The sequence below is a fragment of the Homarus americanus genome, unplaced genomic scaffold (genome assembly GCF_018991925.1).
Source record: "Homarus americanus isolate GMGI-L3 unplaced genomic scaffold, GMGI_Hamer_2.0 scaffold23617, whole genome shotgun sequence".
In the NCBI taxonomy this organism is placed as follows: Eukaryota; Metazoa; Arthropoda; class Malacostraca; order Decapoda; family Nephropidae; genus Homarus; species Homarus americanus.
In genome coordinates, this window is record NW_024720711.1 from 3,815,882 (window position 1) to 3,838,139 (window position 22,258).

At 42.3% G+C, this 22,258-nt stretch overlaps 1 protein-coding gene across 1 annotated transcript in view; it reads left to right on the plus strand.

Moving 5' to 3' along the window:
• Positions 1–922: 922 nt before the first annotated feature.
• Positions 923–22,258, plus strand: part of LOC121860745 (tetraspanin-1-like) — a 112,739-nt gene continuing 91,403 nt past the window's right edge. The window contains exon 1 of the mRNA XM_042358080.1: positions 923–1,082. Within this exon, the coding sequence (XP_042214014.1) occupies positions 1,020–1,082 (63 nt within the window). The 5' untranslated portion in view covers positions 923–1,019. The remainder of the gene's footprint in view (positions 1,083–22,258) is intronic.

Consider the following 22,258-nt stretch of genomic DNA (forward strand, 5'->3'; position numbering starts at 1 on the left):
CACCCCCATACCCAGGTAGCGTTGGGGCGTGTAATCATCAGTAACCAGAGTTGCCTAATTTGTATTATATCCAATCTTTACTTTATTTATCATCAATACTGTGACGTTAACAATTACATTAATAACCCGGGATGAATATATCAGTATCTTTAATTGTTGATTAATAGAACATTTACTAACCATTCGTGCCTTGGTGTGTGAACATTGGTGTGCCGTGTTTGAGGTATTAGTTGTTGACGGGCAGTATTATCTTTCATTTATAGTGTCTATTTGTGATAGATCATATTATATCCTGAGAATCATGTGTATTTTAGCGAATATTAATTTACTGTACTGAAAACACTGTCTGAGTATGTTTCTGTTGCCTGCTTGCTTGATCAATTTACATGTAATGTTGAGGTTCTGTTCATGAAGGTATTAATTTTGCGTCTTGGGGACAATGACCCTAACTAAGAGTAATATTAGGAAGGGTTGAGTTACTTCCAGTAAGTTGTTAACCATAGTTACCCCTATTGCCAGACGTACGATCACGTTTTCTATTTATTTTCAATCAGTGACTCATGTAAATGCTGTAACACCACTGGGTATTCACCATAATATGAAATAATAATCAAATCCTTTATACTTATTTATTGTAAATGTATTTGTAGCATTAAATTCGACCGAAAATATCTACATTATAACACATACAATAATGTTGTTACACTGTGGGAGGACAGAGAAGCGCTCATTTAACTGCCCCTGTATAAGTGACTTTTGTAGTTTTATCTTTTAAAGTGATATTAAATAGTACCGTTATCAATCTCAACCACGAGACAGCTCAGCTTGTCTAGGAGCGATATATTGGCTCGAGGCCAACGTAGCCATTTTCCTTACGAATCCTCGATTCCTGGTCGTCGTCCGACTCCGCGAGACCGGGACTCGTCGACCATTTAGTCTTGAGGTAGTAGTCGTGACGAGTAGACGTGCGCTCCGAGTTCTGACCTTTTGTTGGATTAAACCCTACAAAATCCACAACCATGGGGGTCTGTTGTTATACGTTCCTGAAGTTCCTTGTAATGATCTTCAACCTCCTGTACATGGTGAGTATAAACAACATTTTAGGCCAGAATAAGAGGAAAATGTTTGAATGTTTTTGTTCTTGGCGCGCGCCTCACCCACGACGCACCAAGGGAGGGCGCGGTAATCGAATGTTGTCAGGTCTTGCTCGTATCCGAGTCGATCCTGCTGTTTCCGATGGTTGACTGTGTATGTGCTGGTCAATGAATAAAACTCCTCCCCAAATAACACTCAGCTATTATGGTTTGCGCGATAGAACAGAAACGCTATTGCGGGAAAGCTGAATAAAAGTTGGAAAAGTTGAGTGGTGTTGTGGGTGCGGTCTGGTGGGTGACGCTCCCTCCTTTAACAACTGGATGCTACAATTCTCCTCTTTTATCGATACCGCGTTTTGTACATGTTATCGTCACGTATTTAATTTGTACATTAATAACTCACTCGTTGCTTCACATATCTGTAAAAAAAAACTCTAGTATTATAGCAATAAATGAAAAATTTGTGTGTGTAGGGGGGGCAGATGAAGGGAGGGAGTAAAGGGGCCCCTCACTGAGAGAACCAAGTGGGAGAAGATGGCTCACCTCACCTCCAGAAACAGCTCTTGAAAGGGGAGAGAACTTGTTGATGCCATATGATCACCATTTTACTCACGACAGCCAGTAATTACCTTCACTCTCTTCTATTAAAACTGAGAGTGAAGTGAACTAGCGATGAGTTGTCAGGTAATGGTGACTGATGGTGTCACAATCCAGGGTGAAACTTGTTATAATGGCAGTATATGGGACCCTATGGTGAGGCAGGTTAGGGCGGCCCGACTCCGAGGTTAATGTTAAATACCTTTGTGGAACTGATGGCTATTAGATTCTACCAGCGGGGGGTGTTGGTGGTAGTGAATGTACATATAATGGTGGTTTTGATGTACATTCTAGGGTCCTAGTAGTGGTACACATGATTCTAGTAATGGTACACATGATTCTAGAAGCGGTACACATGATTCTAGTAGTGGTACACATGATTCTAGCAGTGGTACACAAGATTCTAGTAGTGGTACACATGATTCTAGTAGTGGTACACATGATTCTAGTAGTGGTACACATGATTCTAGTAGCGGTACACATGATTCTAGTAGTGGTACACATGATTCTAGTAGCGGTACACATGAATCTAGTAGTGGTATACATGATTCTATGATTCTAGTGGTACACATGATTCTAGTAGTGGTACACATGATTCTAGTAGTGGTACACATGATTCTAGTAGCGGTACACATGATTCTAGTAGCGGTACACATGATTCTAGTAGTGGTACACATGATTCTAGTAGTGGTACACATGATTCTAGTAGTGGTACACATGATTCTAGTAGTGGTACACATGATTCTAGTAGTGGTACACATGTACGCATGATTTTAGTAGTGGTACACATGATTCTTGTAGTGGTACGCATGATTCTAGTAGCGGTACGCATGATTTTAGTAGTGGTACGCGTGATTCTAGTAGCGGTACACATGATTCTAATAGCGGTACACATGATTCTAATAGCGGTACACATGATTCTAGTAGCGGTACGCATGATTCTAGTAGCGGTACACATGATTCTAGTCGCGGTACGCGTGATTCTAGTAGCGGTACACATGATTCTAATAGCGGTACACATGATTCTAATAGCGGTACACATGATTCTAGTAGCGGTACACGTAAGAACATAAAAATGGAGGAAACTGCAGCTGGCCTATTGGCCCATACTGGGCAGTCCCGTTTACACCCAACCCCTATTGCTCATATAAGCATCCAACCTATGTTTGAAGCTATTCAGCATATTCGAGTTAATGATGATATTTGGTAACTTGTTCCATTCATCCACTACACTGTTTCCAAACCAGTGTTTACCTATTTCGCACCTAAATCTAAATTTGTCTAATTTAAAACCATTGTTACGAGCTCGCTCCTGGTTGGATAGTTTGAGTACCTTTGTAATGTCCCCTTTGTTTAGCCCTGACTTCCATTTATACACCTTTATCAGGTCGCCCCTCACTCTACGTCTCTCGAGGGAGTGCAAATTAAGATGCTTTAACCTGTCTCTATACTCAAGGTTCCTAATGCCCGGGATTAGTCTTGTCATTCTCCTCTGAATTCTTTCCAAGGATTATATATCCATTCTGTAATACGGTGACCAGAACTGAACTGCGTAATCCAGGTGTGGTCTCACAAGCGCAAGATACAGTTTTAGGATGACCTCGCTAGTCTTGTAACTAACACTCCTTTGTATGGACCCAAGTACTTTATTAGCAAAAACACATTGTTTACTTGGCTTAAGGTTCCTACTTATCATTACTCCTAAATCTCTCTCGCAGTCGGATTTCTCTATGGCATCGTTGATCATCTGGTATCTGGTTTTCCTGTTTACATCTCCTATACTGAGTACTTTACATTTGTCCACGTTGAATTTCATCTGCCATTTTTCAGGCCATTCGAAAATTTTTTTTAGATCTTCCTGTAGTTTTGCGGAGTCCTCGTCAGATTTAATAACACGTCCTATTTTAGTGTCATCAGCAAATTTACTTATGTTGCTGTGTATGCCGATATCTATGTCGTTTATGTATATAATAAATAGTAGATAGTGATAGTAGTGGTATACACACATGGTATAGTACAGTCTCACCCAAAAGTTCGTTAACTCTCCCAGTCAGCTATTGCTGCACTGCCTGCTTCAGATGTATGAACTTGAGGCTGTTACTTCGAACGTTTAGATTCATTCGTATCGGTTTCATGTTCTGGTTGGTACTGAGACAGTTTCAAACATCTTAAGCAGGCAGGCCTGATATACTCCTAAATAACCTGTCAATGGTAATCTCAGCGAAGCTGTAATATCAGGTTTTCCATTTGGACAAATTTAGTACTGTATACGCCTACGGCATAAGGGAATGCCATAATGTCTTCGGCCTAAGCCCTGGTGCACGCAGCATGACGAGCCAAACGGGACTGGTGCTGTAAATAATTAAACCAAACTTAACTCAATAAAGCCTATTGCAGTCGTCAGACATCGTATCACGTGACTCAAGCTATGTGTATTCTTGTGAGCCATCCGAATTGCGTTGATGTTTTTTTTTTTAAACTTGGTGATGGAGAGACAGGCCATCTGAAGGTCTGTATAGCTTGGCGAGTGACATCGTTCTCGGCTTACCTCATAGGCTGCACCCTGGCAAAAGGAAGATGGAGATGCATAATTTAGCAAAGTAATAAAAGGGTGGGTTGGTCCCCCTACATATTAAGGAGTCTTAAATTGTACGTGGACGACAAGGCATGAGAAGGCAGGGAATTCTCTTAACAAAAAGTGTGAGGAATGGTGGAGGTAAAATGTTAAGTTTAAATGGGTGGCATGATAGTAAATGACGTGTGTTAGGATGGAGGTTGTCACTTAAAATAGGAGAGAGGATGAAGGATTGGCTATAGAAGAGAGGAAGTGAAGGTACATGAAAGGAGGAACGTGAGGATGAAGTAAGGCGATTGATGACTAGTGAAGTAAGTATAGGGAGGATTAAAGCTCTGTCTTATACTCACGAACATTATGAGGGTCAATGTGGCTGTTTTATATATACTGATTAACAAGTTGTGTAGTTTAAGGAAGACCCTGATATAGGATTTTTTAATAATAACACAGTAATGATAATAGTTACGTCGTTCTCGCATTGCCTGGAAATATCGATCACTGTGAAAATCAAACGAATAGACAAAGATTCATTTTGCTCCTTGGTCGTAAAGTTGATTCATTTTTGATGGAGTGTTTGACAGAATGTTTGGTTTACCGCATACAATTTTAGTCCGTTGGGAGTGGAACGAAAAACACTAAATATACGAAAAAAAAAAGTTAGATTCACCACACGAACCCCACGTTTTGAAAGACGAATTTTAGCCGCATTTTCGTTAGTATATATGAATAAATATCCGATGAAAAATTATGTAAAATAAGACCGTAAAGTTCACCCTAACCTTTACCAGAGGATTCAAGTTAAATTTCCCGTGTAAACAATATTTCTTCACCGTTTTTTAATATTATGTAATGGTCAGTACACTTGAGGTGAACTAAAGAATCTTAATACACACTTGCACTTTAGGCAAGTTCATTTTTTTCTCGTAATTTCTTGACTTTAGGTTAAAATTTTAAGATAATTCCTCCCAGATATAGTGCGAGGGAAGTTGACGTACGGTATCTAATTAGGTGTTATGTTCTTATCTTCGTCTATCCGTTAGGTGCGTGGGTGCGGTGGTCACTAACTATACGCAGGTTTGGGAGGAGTCACGGATTCTGTTGTGTGTTACTGTGATTATGTTGTCTTGATTATTAATGCTCAAGGGGACTACTTATTATCCTCACTACAAGAGAATTATTACCATAGCGACATAAAAAAAATCAGTAATATATTATCCTCGTACTATTTCATAGTGGATTAGAAATTATAAAGAAAACAAAAATATATATTTAGACATAAAATATCGCAACTTAATACATTGGAGATAAATTAGTTTTTGTTTCTTTAATATTTGTGAAGCAGGTGTTGCTGTTCTTGATGGATTATATAAATAAACTCCCTGGCAACCTGACCCTCAACACACCCTGTAGCAGCGTTGTGGTGGAGGGGGTGAGAGGAGGTTAGAGTAAGGGCCCCAGAGACCAACTCCGGGTTAACTCCAGGTCGGGTGGGGAGGTACGCCTTCATGTTATCTCACCTGGGGAATATCTCCTGTTAATTGACGATGTAAACAGATGATGGTTTGTTTGGTTGGTTGGTTGTTAGAAGCGGGGCTAAGACTGCAGGGTAACTGGATGCTCTCTCTCTCTCTCTCTCTCTCTCTCTCTCTCTCTCTCTCTCTCTCTCTCTCTCTCTCTCACACACATATCACTATTGCGATCTCAATAAAATGGAGAAAGAAAGAAAGAAAGAAAGAAAGAAAGAAAGAAAGAGTTATCCAGGATAAGGACACGCCCCTACCCACCTCCTCCTCGGGTTTATGTGGGTAGCCTCTCCTTAAAGGGTCAGGTGCTTATGGCGGCTTCAATGGTTAGTAGGGAGGGGGGGGACACAGGTTGATTGAGAATGTTAGGGGTTATATGGTAGGAGGGGATAGTAATAGGGTAGGAGGGGATAGGTAGATAGTAATAGGGTAGGAGGGGATAGGTAGATAGTAATAGGGTACGAGGGGATAGGTAGATAGTAATAGGGTACGAGGGGATAGGTAGATAGTAATAGGGTACGAGGGGATAGGTAGATAGTAATAGGGAACGAGGGGATAGGTAGATAGTAATAGGGTACGAGGGGATAGGTAGATAGTAATAGGGTACGAGGGGATAGGTAGATAGTAATAGGGTACGAGGGGATAGGTAGATAGTAATAGGGTACGAGGGATAGGTAGATAGTAATAGTAATAGGGTACGACGATAGGTAGATAGTAATAGGGTGAGGATAGGTAGATGGGGATTTAAAAAGCGAATAAAATGAAGGAATTGAATAGGTAGGAGGAAGAATAGGTCGATACCAAAGAGTAGAGGAAGGGGGATTTAATGAAAACAAAGACTGAAAAGGTTAGAATAAGGGATAGATGAGAGATAGGGTTAGAAAGAGGTTGTTATGAAAAGACTCTGCGAGAGGTGGAGGGGGGTGCGAGAGAGGAGGGAAGGAAACGAGTGCGAGAGACGGATAGGGAAGGAAAGGGGTGCGAGAGAGATAGGGGGGGAAAGGGGTGCGAGAGAGGGGGGAAAGGGGTGCGAGAGAGAGAATGGGGAAGGAAAAGGGTGCGAGAGAGAGAGAGGGAGGAAGACAAGGCTGGTCAATAGGGTCTGCTAGCTAGTAAACACATTAATTTGTTGACCAGCTTGACCCGGAAATAACATGCCTTCCGTGCTCCTATGAAAGTGACGGGAGCCACCACCACCACCATCACCACTACTACTACTACGATACTACTTTTTTTTTTCAACGTGGCCTCCAGCCTCCCCCAATAGCCACACCTTCGCCACCATTTAATTACCTTAATATGAAATATCCTGATACATTTGTAGCTATCCTATCTGTGTTAAATTAGTTGAGCCGCAGATCTATGCGGCATTCAGTGACTGTAGCCTCATAGTCGATATCTGCAGCAGTTGTCGGAATTGGGGCAGAAGCTCTCGTTCCCCTGAGGCAGAGCAAAGCCGACCGAAGGAGAGAGAAAGACAGTCGACATCTCATCCAGGCTGTAACGAAACTTCTGGGCTGCTGCTTCTGTTCGGAGATCACCTCCGCGAGTCTGGCGTAGAAACATCTTGCACTTGGTCCCATCCCACCAGAGGTTGTGAACACTAGAGGAGTGAAGCTGCCTTGATCAACGTTTTGGATTCTCTCCCCATATGCCCTTATCTTGTCGTTCTCGTTCCTCCTATGTGCAGCATCGAGAGCTAGGTTACGGTGACATGCGGCCATGGGATAAAAAATCCTGATGTCGAAGAAAGCTCGCTGTCCCCGCGTCCTGAATCTTCGAGCACTGACGTCCACACGGGCTTTGTTAGATGTGTTTGAAGTCCTGTGTTGGAAGATCTCACCATCCAGTGGAAGGAGGGTCGGTTCTACCATGACGTCCCGGCAGATTTCCTTCAACATATTTGCTGTGAGATCCCTTACCTCGTCATGCCTCATGCAAATGAAGCCCCCCTTCTTGCAGACCATGGCGTGATCGCCGTCATAGGAAGAGCCACACACGCATTGGGAGGGCAAACCATCCACTGGCCAACCGTACCTTAGAGCAATGGCATCTGTAAATTCTTGTTTGTTAAGGCTGAAACCATTTGCCCTTATCGGTAACGTAGTTAACCAGTTCGAGGCGCCCACCTCCTGCGCTATAGCTACTTTTTTGGTCAAATTTTCTGGAACCTGCAGCATGTCATTTTGGCAGTGCTGCCGATCTGTTGTAATGGCCCTACGGATCTTATTTACTTCGCTGGTGTCCACTTCCCCTGTTGCATTCTGGGCTATTATGTGGTCAGTGAGGGCTGCCGTGAGCTTAAGTGAATTTTGATGTTCAGTGTCAGCAATCTTCTCTGGATTAGTTAGTCCCATCCCTCCCAGTCTTGGTGGAAGTGCAAGAAGTGTTCTTTCTGCTGGGGTTAAGTCAGGGTGTTTCACTAGTTTGGGAATGAACTTGACACTGATAGCTTCTTCCAGAGGGTGGAGGAGGGGTCCGATCTCAGGGATGGTACGCATCAGGTAGTTCCAGCGATGCTTGACTCCATGGGTGAATGCTGCAAAGGCCGCATGTGGCTCTGTGTTAGCAATCTCAGATAGAGCTTGGATTTCGCTAACCCACTCATTCACCTTTCCCGCTACGTACTCGGTCTTGAAGTCCGTAGTGCCAATTACAGCGCCTAGATGTCTTTGGCCGTCCTTAGTTATTTTGACCTCACTTCCGCCAAAAACCACCACTGCCACTCCCATCCTATTAGACGCATGACTTTGAAGGTGTTAAGGTGTTGACGAGGAAAAAATAGAACAATTAGTTAAGGTTAAGAGCTGAGGGGAAAATAGATTATGGAAATGTTTGGTTCACAGGCTGAGGTTAGTGTAATGTTGTTATTATTTTGTCTACTGTGAACTGTTGTGAATCATAAGAGGGAAGAGGCCTATGGTGTTTTACTGTGTGTGTGTTGTGATATGGATTTAGTGTGTGTATGTGTGTGTGCTGACATGGGTTTACAGAGAGGGTGTGTATGTTTATGAGACTGTGTGTGTGTGTGTGTGTGTTTCAACTTGCTGCAGGTCACAGTTGGGTGTCGTGGACTCAGCGTGACCCGGAAATAATTCTCTCTCTCAACTTTAATTAATATTCTCTTTCTGTCTCCTTTCTCCTCTGTCTCCTCATCTACTTCTTCTTTAATAGCCAAGTAATGTCTTCTCCATCTCCCCTTTCCTCCCCCTCTTTTATCGGTCTCTATTTACACCCCCTCTTCTTATTTTTATTTTAGTTTCCCTCTCTTTATCCTTTATTTCATTCTATCTACATATCCTTTATTTTCTTTCTCTCTCTATCTTTCCTCCCCACATTTATCACCTCTCTATCGCCCGCATTTACTTCTTCACACCTCCTCTATTCTCTCTTCTCTCCCCTATCCCCTCTCCACACTTCCCTATCCCCTCTTCACATCTCCCTATCCCCTCTTCACACCTCCCTATCCCCTCTCCACACTTCCCTATCCCCTCTCCACACCTCCCTATCCCCTCTTCACACCTCCCTATCCCCTCTCCACACCTCCCTATCCCCTCTTCACACCTGCCTATCTCCTCTTCACACCTCCCTATCCCTTCTTCTCTCTCCTATCACGTTGCTATCCTCCGCCCCCGCATCACACCCCAGGGATCAATTCTGCGTAAATGATCGCCATTATAACCGCTTTATCTGGCTTCACTTAATTTTTTTTAACACCGTCTGGAGGATAATGATGGCTTTATCCGGCTTTAATATGGTCGCTTTATCCGGCTTCATTTACGTTTGAGTACCGTATTGATAAAGGTTGTCGGTGGCTTTATCCGGCTTAATGTAGATGCTATCCGGCTTCAGTGACATTAGGTGACGGCTTCATCCATCGCTTATCAGATGTGGGCGATATTTAAAAGTCCGGCCTCACAGCTTCATCCAACGCTCATTATAATTTTTACCAGGAAGGAGATTATGTCGCGTCATGGGTGAGTGGGTGCGTGGGTTGTGTATGAGTGGGTGGGTGGGTTGTGTAAGAGTGGGTGGGTGGGTTGTGTAAGAGTGGGTGTGTGGGTTGTGTGAGAGTGGGTGCGTGGGTTGTGTGAGAGTGGGTGCGTGGGTTGTGTAAGAGTGGGTGTGTGGGTTGTGTAAGGGTGGCAGTGGGTGGATTGTGTGAGAGTGGGTGGGTGGGTTGTGTAAGAGTGGGTGGGTGGGTTGTGTAAGGGTGGCAGTGGGTGGGTGGGTTGGTTTTGTGAAGTTGTCTAATTAATTTGCTCTGGAATGTGTTTAGATGACAAAGAATGTGAATACAAGACAAGGAATGTGCATAGTTACTCTTGAAATGTGTATAGCTCCTCCTGGAATGTATATACCAACTCCTGAAATATGTATAGCAACTGGAATGTGTATGGCAACTCTTGGAATGTGTATAGCAACTCCTGGAATATGTATAGCAACTCCTGGAATATGTATAGCAACTCCTGGAATATGTATAGCAACTCCTGGAATATGTATAGCAACTCCTGGAATATGTATAGCAACTCCTGGAATATGTATAGCAACTCCTGGAATGTGTATAGAGGAAAAATATATATTCCTAAAGACAGTCTTGAATAATGATAAAACAGAAGGAAATATAATAATAGAGAAGATATCAAGTCACTTATTGTTGTTATCATCTGTTGTTCTGCCGTCTGTTGTTTATCTTGGTTTATTATTTATTCTGTGTGTTGAAGTCAGTGAGAGTTGGTTAAAGTGGAATAAATGAATGAAAACAGAGAATAAAAGGTTGAATAACTGAATGAAAACAGAGAATAAATGAATGAATGAACACCTCTAATGGGTTACTAACATGAATAAGTAAAAGAAAAGGATTATAAGTAATACATATAAGTAAAACGAACCTACATATCTAAATAAAAGTACAAATAGATAAGTAAATAAAAGTGTATAAATTTACAGCATTAGGAAATAAGTGAAACAATAGTTATGCGTCTATTATTTACCGCCACTCTCCCTCCCTTGCGTCTCGTCATCAATAAAGTGTGTATAATATTGTAAGTGAAAATGAATAATAATCTTCATTGTCAAAACACCTGGTCAGTATTGTGTGTATATAGGAGCTACCTGAGATATGAACCCAGGCGAGGAACCAATTAAAGGCCCTTGATGGACAGACAGGTGAACTACTGAGCCCCCCCCCGCCTCCTCCTCCTCACTCCTTCCTCCTCACCTTCCCTCCTTCTCCTCACCTCTCCTTCTAGCCTTCTTCACCCCTTCTCCTTCCCCCTCTCCACTCCTCATTCCTCCTCCTCCCCTTGACCCTCCCTTCTCTTTCTTCCTCACTTGCCCATCTCCCCCTCTCCCCCCTCTCCTTCCCTCCCTCTTGAGTTTCTGGCTGCACCTGTAGACGGAATGGGAGAGATGGAGGTGTTTATTAGAGATATATGGCCAACTAACCATGAAGTAATAATTCAACATTATTACTAAATTCATAATATGGCAAAAATAGTCAATGTAAGTAATCTAAGTAGTAAAGGCAAGAGAGGCAACAAAAGTGTGTGTGTGTGTGTGTGTGTGTGTGTGTGTGTGTGTGTCGGTAAACAGTTAACAAGGGAATGTAAGTAAGTGATGATATTTAGCCTTTATTGTGTTGCTTCACTTTTGTCCTTGTAAGAATTGTGTTTATTTTGCTGCTGGTAGTTTAGGCGGACGGTGGTGGTGGTGTTGGCCCAGTGCCAGTAAGTGTCCCGCCCCCGCCTCCGAGCCAGAAGTGGCACTCACCAACAAGTTTAGGCAGTGATGTTGCCACGTGTTGGTTCCACTTGCTGCTACTCTTGTTTTGGTATTATAAGAGGCTGACCATCTGTGACTTCAGGTAGTTGGAATCAGTGCCAACACGAGATACCCCATACCAAGCGTGGCACTCAGTACCACATAGAGGCACTGATGTTTCCACGTGTTGGTCAGTCAGTACAGTACATGTTGGTTCACTTGTTTGGGTCTTGATATACTGTAGGTTACCCATCTATAACTTACAGCAATTCGAAATGGTGCCAACACACGTGCCTTAGTACCCCATGCCAATTTTGGCACTCATTAGCAAGTTTAGCCACCAGTGTTGTCACGTGCTGATCATTATAATTCTTTGGTGTTTATAAGTCCTGGGTGTGTCCAGTCAAGTTGCATCATGTTACTTAACTAAACTTCTGTGGTGGTGTTGTGTCTTACTCCCGACACATGTTTTTGACGCGTGTTGGTCACTCTTATTATTATTATCTAGCTACTGTTTACTGTTCTTCGTCATCCTTGGTGGAGAGAGAGATTTGAGTTCGTAATAATAATAATAATAATAATAATCAGTAGTTTTAGTATGTACCCACCATGCTTTAGCTCCGTTTCAGTATGATTTTTTGTTTTAATATCCCACTTCACTGCTCCAGTAAAAGTTTAGACTGCACCTGAAACACTTTGTCATGCAGGTAACGTGAGCCGCGTCAGTCACTGCTGTGAATACCAATCATGACTCCCTCCCACAGTGGCCGCCCTCAGTAGCCCACCTTCACGCCCTAATTCCACCCACTCTCTTCCCTATGTTACTGTGACCATCATAAACATGTCTATCTTTATATACACTCTTGAGGTTTATCAGTTTTATTGTTATCAAATATTTGAGATAGGCTTTGTTATTTTTCCATCACGTTAACGGGGTCGTCAGTGTGGATTATTTGTGCCTTACCCCGTTATGTCGGCACAAGTGAAAGACCAAAGGTACAGTACAGTAAAGGACGTGGGGTAAATATTCACCCTAACAGCTGCTGTGTTTGGATGGTTCGAGGTCAAGGTCACAGCCTCGATAACGGAACTACTACTCGTCATGGTTTGTCACCTCGTTTGACTTGCTCAGTGTTGACCATTAAGCGTTGATTAAGACCCAGTAATACACGGAGGTATATGTCAGGCACCCTAGCTTATTACACCTGGTGACCACTAACCTAAACTAACCAATACCTAACATTAACCTAACGTACCCGACGCTAACCTAACCTGCCCTAACGCTAATCTAACTTAACCTAACGTACCCAAGCACTAACCTAACCTAAATTAACCCAACCCCTCAACCCTCAGGTAGAATTAAGGTGTTTAATTATCAGGTGAAATGAAGTGGGGTAGTTAATCTTCATGTGATCCAGAGGGGCACAAAAGGCACTGTGTTTTGTTACATGACAAGTGCTGGGGATGTGGTAATTGTGGTGTGTGGTTAACAGTAATGGGTGTGTGTGTGTAGGAAATGTTGAGCAACAAGGTCGGCTAATGTTTTTTTTGGTCCTACCCCTGAGAAGCTTGTTTGACCGGCCTTGTTTACTGCATGGTTGTTCCTCCACCATATTGTTTATAAGAAATTATTAATAGTAGTAGTATTGAAATTATTATTATTGATGTTTATTATTATTATTATTATTATTATTATTATTATTATTATTACCACCATTACTATTATTAAATTTATTAATTTATTACTCTTAATATTTAAATTATAATTATTATTTTTATTGATGTTATTGTTATTATTGTTATTATTTTTGTATATTGTATTAATGTTTATTACTTGTCACCAGGTAAGCACGAGTGATGGTGGCTGATACACTGGGGTAGACTGAACCTCCCGTCAGGTTTGTGGTTGTGTGCGTGGGAGTCGTGTGCCAGGTGACCAGCAAGATGTCCTCACCCCCACACACACGAACACACTCGCCGAGGAGGAATTTCCTGTTGGGTAAGTCAAGAAGTGTGGGTGTGAGTGTGTACCTTTAGTGAGGTATTTATGATGATGGTGTGTGAGAGAGAGAGAGAGAGAGAGAGAGAGAGAGACTGTTTATCTCATTATTTCCTTTTACCTGTTCATGGCTGAGACGACACAACGCTCGCATCCTGTCATGAGAGTCGATGGTTTGATCTCCGGGGCACACCTAGTCTACCTGGCTGTAAATGGATACCTGAATTTACGGTTCGTGAAGATCAGACCGGTCGAGTGCTCTGTCGGCCACTCGACATATTTACGTACGGAAGACTTGGGTATAGTGTATCAATATTATCCCTACACCATCTACACCACCCTCACCACCAACACCAACTCACCCATCAAAACCACCATCATCCTCACCACCATCATCCTCACCACCATCATCCTCACCACCAACACATCCCTCACCACCAACACATCCCTCACCCCTCACCACCACCATCACCCTCATCATCCTCTCCCTCAACACCCTCACCACCAACACACCCCTCACCACCACCATCACCCTCATCATCCGCTTCCTCACCACCCTCACCGCGTCACCACCCTGCACCACCACCATCTTGAAGCTGCACTATCACCTCACCTCCGCTACGCACACAGGACCTGCATTTTCAAGTTAAGTTTCACCTTAACTGGAGTGTGACAACGGGTCTTGATCACACAAATATGGCGTCGACGTTGTAGTGAGACTCGACTAACAGGGAGCAGGACCTAACCTAACCCACCCCGACAGCTTAACATCCTAATCTAATCCACCCCGACAGTTTACCAACCTAACCCACCCCGACAGCTTAACATCCTAACCTAACCCACCCCGACAGCTTACCAACCTAACCCACCCCGACAGCTTACCAACCTAACCCACCCCGACAGCTTAACATCCTAACCTAACCCACCCCGACAGCTTACCAACCTAACCCACCATGACAATTACAAACCAACATAATCTAACCAAACTCTCATTAACCTAACACAACACACTACTCTGACACAACATTAACCTAACCTAACACAACATTAACCAAACATTAACCCGACGTAATACTGGTGCCCACAATATTTAAGTCTTTGGCTCTACGAAATACACGAAGTCTTCCTAGGTACACATAAACTATCTCTCCCGCGTGATAAACATCCATTTGTCAGGTCAGGAAGGGCGGGCACGAGGCTACACCATGATGTTGTCTTTTGTCAGAATGTAACGCCTGAAGCTTGTGTAGACTTGGGATGATGCCCCCTGCGCCCCCTCCACCTCCCTCTTTCCTTCCTTCCCCTCCTCCTTCCTTTTCCTTCCCCTCCTCCTCCTCCATCCTTCTCCCCTCCCCTTCCTTCTCCCTCCCTTCCTCCCCCCCACGTTTTGTTCGTAAATATGCTGCTGTTATATTTGCTTGAAAAATGCTGCTGTTGTAACGGGGAACGTTTTTGTTTACTAGCGAAAATGCTGGACTCTCTCTCTCTCTCTCTCTCTCTCTCTCTCCTACTTGAAGATTCGCACGAGGAGATTTAATACTTTATGATATTTTTAATTGATCATAAAATATTCAAATGTACCTAAAAAAAATCCTAATTTAAGAGAAGATTCCGTTTATACCGAAAACTTTCTTGAAAATCCTCGAGTAGTGTAACCTGTAGTTAACAATACAATAGATGATCTAGTTAACTGTATATGTTGTAGTTAACTGTATATGATGTAGATAACTGTATAAGCTGTTTTTAACTGTATATTCTGTAGTTAACTGTATGTGCTGTAGTTAACACGAATTCAATAATTATAGTATGTATTATAATTAGCACACTAATTTCTGTAACCAGTACATAATTGCCTGTAATTTACATACTAATCTTACTTGTGTATACGTCCAAAAAATAAAAGTTTTGTAATATACGATACAGTGAGCACACTTGAGGATATGGGGGGGGGGTAATAGATGGTGCAATTACTGTAAAAAGTTGTGGGTAATTGTAACCCTAAGAAGGTGTTATGTAAGAATCTGTAATTGCCTCGTTAGGGAAAAGGTGTAGTTATAGGGGCTGTAACTTATCTGGGGGGGATAGCAGATGGGTGTGGGGAAGCAGGAGAGTGGGCGTGGGGCATATCAGGGGCAGGAGTGGGTGTGATAGTAGATGTAGGGCATTATGAAGGGCAGGAGTGGGCATGGTAGTAGACGTGGGGCAGGGGTGGGCGTGGTAGTGGGTGTGTGTGTACTGCGTGACCTGCTGTTTATTGATCTGAAGAGAGAGGCGGAGGCTGGGAAACTTGTCACCCCACACACACACTCTCTCTCTCTCTCTCTCTCTCTTTTCTAATCATCATATTATTATTATTCCCCCTCTCTCCTAATTTCTCTTTTACCCTTCTTTCCATTATCATTCTTTCACCTCTCTCATTCCTCTATCTTCCCCTATTACCGTCATCATTATTATCCCCTTTGGTAATTTGTCATACCTACTTATTCATCATCATCATCAGGAATATCACCTTTAAGTTATCTCTCTGACACACACACACACACACACACACACACACACAGTTTTAGTTCACCCAGGAGAGTTCTTGTAGCGACGCCTCATACATCACACCAGCCAGGTAAATACCCCCCCCCCCCTTGTTTGTATAACCTTAAAAGCAATTAACCTAACCTAACCAAGACCACACCCCCACCACCACACATATCTACAAGTGTATATTGTGTCAGGAAGAGGAAATGTTTTAAGAATAATGTGTAATGTCTTTATCTTACTTTATCTAATCTGTTAAACACAAATATTGGTAATGAATGAGACTAACTCGGAAGTAGTGGTGGTAGTAGTAGTTAGGTGGTGCTGTACAGTAGTTGTTGTAGTTGGTGGTGGTGTTGTAGTGGTTATTGTAGTTGTTGTTGTTGTTGGTGTTGTAGTGATTATTGTAGTTGTTGTTGTTGGTGTTGTAGTAGTTGTAGTAACAGTAGTTTTAGTAGTTGTTGTATTAGTTGTAATAATTGTTGTGTTATTTGTAGGAGTAGTTATTGGTGTTGGTGTTATAATAGTACTGTAGTAGCTATTGTAGTAGTAATAGTAGCATTTATTGTTGCAGTAGTAGTAGTACAGTAGTAGTAGTGGACAGCTTCTTTAATACAATCCAAATTTCCTTTCAAGAAGACCATGTAACTTTGAGAATTTTGCCAAGGTCTAGGATGACAGGGAGACGCCTCCATTGATTGGTAGCCGCCTAGGCCTAAATGAAGAGGAAAAAAGACTGGATAGGCCTAGGCTACCATATATAATCCATCGACTAGGGTACGGACCTGGCGAACGAAGAATTACCTTTGCATTTTTAAATAGATTACACTCCTTGTCTAGCCGCCCATTCTGTCCGACCTGAGGGGGGGGGGGTAGGTGGGCAAGCCGGCGGTCTGATTAATGGATGAAGAGGTTGGTTAATGGATGAATGAATGGGGAGGTTGGGAGTTGATGGATGGATGAATGAGTAGATTGATGGGTTGATGGATGGATGGATGAATGGGTAGGTGAGCTGGTTGAAGAATGGATAGATGTGTTAGTGGGTAGGTTGGCGAGTTAATAGATGGATGGATACGTGGGTTAATAGAACGATAGATGGATAGACAGGAGATAGACTAAAAAAATGGAAAGCAAAAACTGGGTTAATAAAAGTATATCGATGATTAGGATACATATAAAGTTTTTTAGAAAGTAATGAAAGAAAAAGTCAAAATAACTGTGTTAACATTACCCTGAGCTTGGAGAAAGTTTGTGAAAGGTTAGTAGGGAAAGTTTACGTCCTGCATTATACTTTTAATGATATGAAGACAAAATTTAGAAAGTCACTCAAAATCCCGGAAGTGAAAATAATAATAAAAATTGAAGGACCTGGATTTTAAAGGGTTCGTGAAATATTCAATATGGCGGCAAGTTAAGACCTGAGACTTGACACACACACACACACACACACACACACACACAGATAGATAGATACAGTAGATAGATAGATCGACAGACTTATTATTACCCCCCACATTGAGGTTTGTTTGTCTTTATGATCCAGACCAAACAGAAGTGAGAGAGAGAGAGAGAGAGAGAGAGAGAGGAGTAAAAAAAGATGCAGAGGATAGATAAATAACCGATAAAGGGAGATAAGAAATAATTGGATGAAGACGAGGAGTAAGACCATAAAAGGTACTGAAGTGATGTTTTAAGGGATCAGAGGAGATTATTAAGGAAATATGTTATTTAAGGGATCAGGAGCAGTTATTTTAAGGTATTAGATGCTGTTATTTAAGGGGTTATGGGCAGTTATTTAAGAGTTGTAGTTAGTTTTATTTAAGGGGCTTTAGGCAGTGTTATTTAAGGTGATTTGAGAATGTACCTAAAATCTGAAAAGTAGCAATTAGAGGAAGCCCAAATGTATGTATGTATATATATGTATGTATGTATGTGTATATGTGTGTGTGTGCGCGTGTGAATAAAAGTTTGTAAAGGTAAATAAATATAGGGATTTGGAAGGTAGTTTTTACACACTACTGTTGGGTTAATTGTTATGTTGACCCAGTGAAGCGTGTTGTATTGTACATAGGGGGTATATACACTACAGTACAGGTGTTTGTTTGTATACTGTATATATATACCTGTTCTTGTCGTGTATAATAGTATAGTATCAATGTTTGTTGTTTCATTGTAATGCATTTTTATTTGTCTGTTTAATTGTTTTTGTTTTACTGGCATTTATTTTTTTATTTTTTTTCTTGTTTATGGGTTTTTTTTTTTTGTCTATTTTTTATTCTTAATTTTGTTTATTTGTTTTTAAAAATCGGTTTGAGAGTCCCAAATAAAAGAAAAAATCAAATTAAGCTTCGGGAAAAAAAATACTAAAATGTAAAAAAAAAAAATATCCACTTTTAGTTTTTCAGTTTCAGTAAAAAATACCTCGAGGGAATTGAAAGCAAGTTGAAATTGGGCCTGGAGTTGAATATTTCTAGGAGGGTGGTGGGGGTGGGGGGAGGATTGATGGGAGGGGTTGAAAAGAAGGTGGTATTTATGAGATGGGGAGGGAGAGGAGGAGGTATTTCTGAGTTGGGGGGGTGAAAGAATTGAAAGAAAGGTGGTATTTATGAGATAGTAGGAAGAGAAGTGTTTATGAGGAGCTGAGAATAGAGGATTGTCGGTGGGGAAAGTTATCTCTCTCTCTCTCTCTCTCTCTCGTGTATTGGAAGAAGTGGACAACTAGAACAGAGAAACCTGGAACGTGCCTTAGTCAATACCCGGACCTTGGCTAGTAGTTGTTGTTGTTGTGATGGTAGTAGGGCCTTTGAATTGTGGTAGTTGACAGTAGTTTTTTGGTGGTGGTGGTAGTGGGGGTTGTAATAGTTGTAGGTTATGTCTGTAAATGGTGATAATGGTACTAGTAGTGAATAATTGTAGTGATGGTGGTTGTGGTGAAATCTGGTGGTTGTGGTGAAATCTGGTGGTAGGTGGTGATCGTTTAGGCTACGTTGGTTGGTACTGGTGGTGGTGAAAGCTGGTGGTGGTAGAGTAGGTGTTCCCTGGGGTATAACCTGGCTCTCTCTCTCTCTCTCTCTCTCTCCTCCCTCCCCTTTACCTGACGTTATCAACCTATGCCTACCTCGGGAGGGTAGTGGTCATGGTGTGTGGTTGTGATGGTGGTGTGGTTGGTGGTGGTGTGTGGTCGTTGTGATGGTGGTGTGTGGTTGTGATGGTGGCGTGTGGTTGTGATGGTGGCGTATGGTTGTGGTGTTACAGGTGGTTACTGATGGCGGTGTGGCTGTGATTCCCGCTGCTGTGCCTAGTGGCTACTGTGCTGCATTAACGTTGCTGTTTATTACACTGGCGGTAGGTACAGCTATTACTGTTGATTGGATGACGGCTTTAGGGTGTACTGGCTGGCTCGTCTCCAAGCTCTCATAACGGTGCTGTTTCCCGGGCTTAGCTGCTGGCTGGAATGGTGGTGGTGGTGGTTGTTGTTGGTGGTAATGGTAGTAGTCGTGGGTGGTAGTGTAGGTTGGTGGAAGTGAAGAATTGTGGTGGAGGTGGTGTTGGAGGTTGGTAGGGGTGGAGGCTAGTGGTAGTGGAGGCGAGTGGTGGTGGGGGCTGGTGGTAGTGAAGAAGTGTGGTGGTGATGGAGGCTAGTGGTGGTGGTGAAGAGGTGTTTTTGTGGTGGTGTAGGAAGACGGTAGTGGCATTGAGGGTGGTAGCAACATTCCCAGATTTCCCCAAAGAGTTACCGCACCTCCCTCCCTCCCTCCCATGATGGAAAGGCAGAGATGGGTTGGCAGATAGAGGAAAAGGGATGAGGAGGGAGGGAGGGAAAGAGCAGATAGTGGCGTGATACAAAGATGGGAGGAAAGGAAGAAAGTTTGGAAAGGGAAATAGGAAGGAGGAAATGAGAGATGGGTGATAAAGAATGTAGGAGAGAGAGAGAGAGGTGAGTCATGGTGTAAGAAATGGGTGTAGAGAGAGAGAGAGTTTAAGGCCCGGAACCATGGGTAGCTAGCGGGGAAATAGGAGAGGCAGGAGGGGTACACGTTTGGTAATGGTAAGTGGTGCTGTGACACGTAGAAATGGGTGTTGGTTTGGAAATAGGGACGTTAAATGTTTGTTCGAGAAATGGGTTGATTTGTCGGGGAAGGGGTAAGAAACGGTAGAGAAATAAACCAGGGATTGGAGATTGGTTAAAATAGGACTGAAGTCATTGAGACAGGTATTGTACGAGGTGTTTAATGTTGGCTTTGGAAATGGACAGATGTGTGAGAATAGGTTTTGGAAATGGACAGGTGTGTGAGAAGGGGTTTTGGAAATGGACAGGTGTGTGTATGAAGGGGTTGTAGAAATGGGTGGGTGTGAGAAAGAGGTTTTAGAAATGGACAGATGTATGTGAGAATGGGTTTTAAAAATGGACAGGTATATGTAAGAACGTGTTCGTGAAATGGACAGGTGTGTGAGAAAAAGAGTATTGGTGACGGTGAGTGGTTGAGGGTATTGGATAAAAGCTCTTGCACACATCACAGGCAAAATATGGTAGCCTTAGACTCCACCTGAAGACTCTTGTATTGTTTTTCCGATACCTGCATGATCCTACTGTACGTCCAGATTCCCAAAAAAGATTCCTACGGCTTCTACGATTCCTATGGGTTTTACGATTCTTACGGCTCCTACGATTTCTAAGGTTCCTACGATTCTTACATTCCTACGATTCCTAAGGTACCTATGGCTCCTAAGGTTCCTACGATTCCTAAGGTTCCTACGGTTCCTACGGCCCCTACAATTCCTACGATTCCTAAGGTTCCTACGATTCCTAAGGTTCCTACGGCTCCTAAGGTTCTTACGATTCCTACGATTCCTACTATGAATATTTCTCGTTTAAGTGAAGATGTAGGACTTCTCGCGTAACATATTGATTTCTTTAGCAAACGCGTCCAAGGGCACACCCATGGTCTACCTTAACTGCAGCTGTTAACCTAGGAATCTGTCTTAACTACATAGCGTTCAGGTAAGATTCCCTTGATGCGTTCACTTAACACTAGACGAAATTAACGTACGACCAAAGCAATGTAGAAAAGATGTTGAGTTAATGTTAACTCCTAACTTGTGCTAAGTGAATGTATCTAGTTAAGGTAAGGTATCAGGTGAACGTTTCTAGTTAAGGTAAGGTGTCAGGTGAACGTTTCTAGTTAAGGTAAGGTGTTGGGTGAAGGTTTCTAATTAAGGCTGGTGTCAAGTGAACGTTTCAAGTTGAGGTTGGTTATAAGGTGAAGGTTTCATATTAACGTTGAATCTAAATGTAATTGTAATGTTAATTTTTGGGGGGTTTTAGCTTAAGTTAATTAATCAGACAGGTGCATTCATATTCCACTTACTAGGAAACCTTTTTTTTATTTATATAAGAATCTGGGGCCAGGGTGGTGAGTGGTTGTAATGGCTGTGTGTTTCTCTTGACCCTTCAGATTGTTGCTACACTCGGGGGGTGAGGCAGGCCGTCAGCTTTAACTCGATAAATCACCAACGCCCCAGAAATTTTCACTTGTTTTGGAAATGAATTTTGGCGGGGATGCTGGGAGGTGTTGACTGATTTGTTATTATTTTACAAGGCTTAGTGTGTGTGTGTGTGTGTGTGTGTGTGTGTCAAAGTTTGAGACTGTGTGAAGTGTTTCATCATAAGACTTTAATTAATGTTTTAAGCCTTGAAGATAGCCAAATTCTGGGTCCACAATAGAGTAGTTTCCCCTGAACGGACGTCACATTTTTTTCATTCTTCATTGATTTGTAAAGTATCACCAGATAGGACACTCCTCGCATGTTTACGATATTATTTACGGGAATCATGGGAGGAAAATACTGTGTTTATTAATGCTAAAAGTATATTTGAAGCAAGATGTTGGGATAAATTAAGAGAGAGAATAATGAATCGGGGGAGAGAACTGATAAATAAGATGTATATGAACTAGTTGAACTCTTCTTAACATTTATATGAGACTTGAAACCCCGTTCCCCGCCCCCCTCCCTAAATATGCACCTTGTACATTAATTAAATTGAACACGTCATGAAATTAACTTCCTTCCCGGACTTAATAGCAACATGATCATTTAGAGGAAACAAAAAATCAAGAATATCATTTTTTTCGTTGCACATAAAACTGAGTCAGGTTTTTCCCCTTCCGGCTGGCTT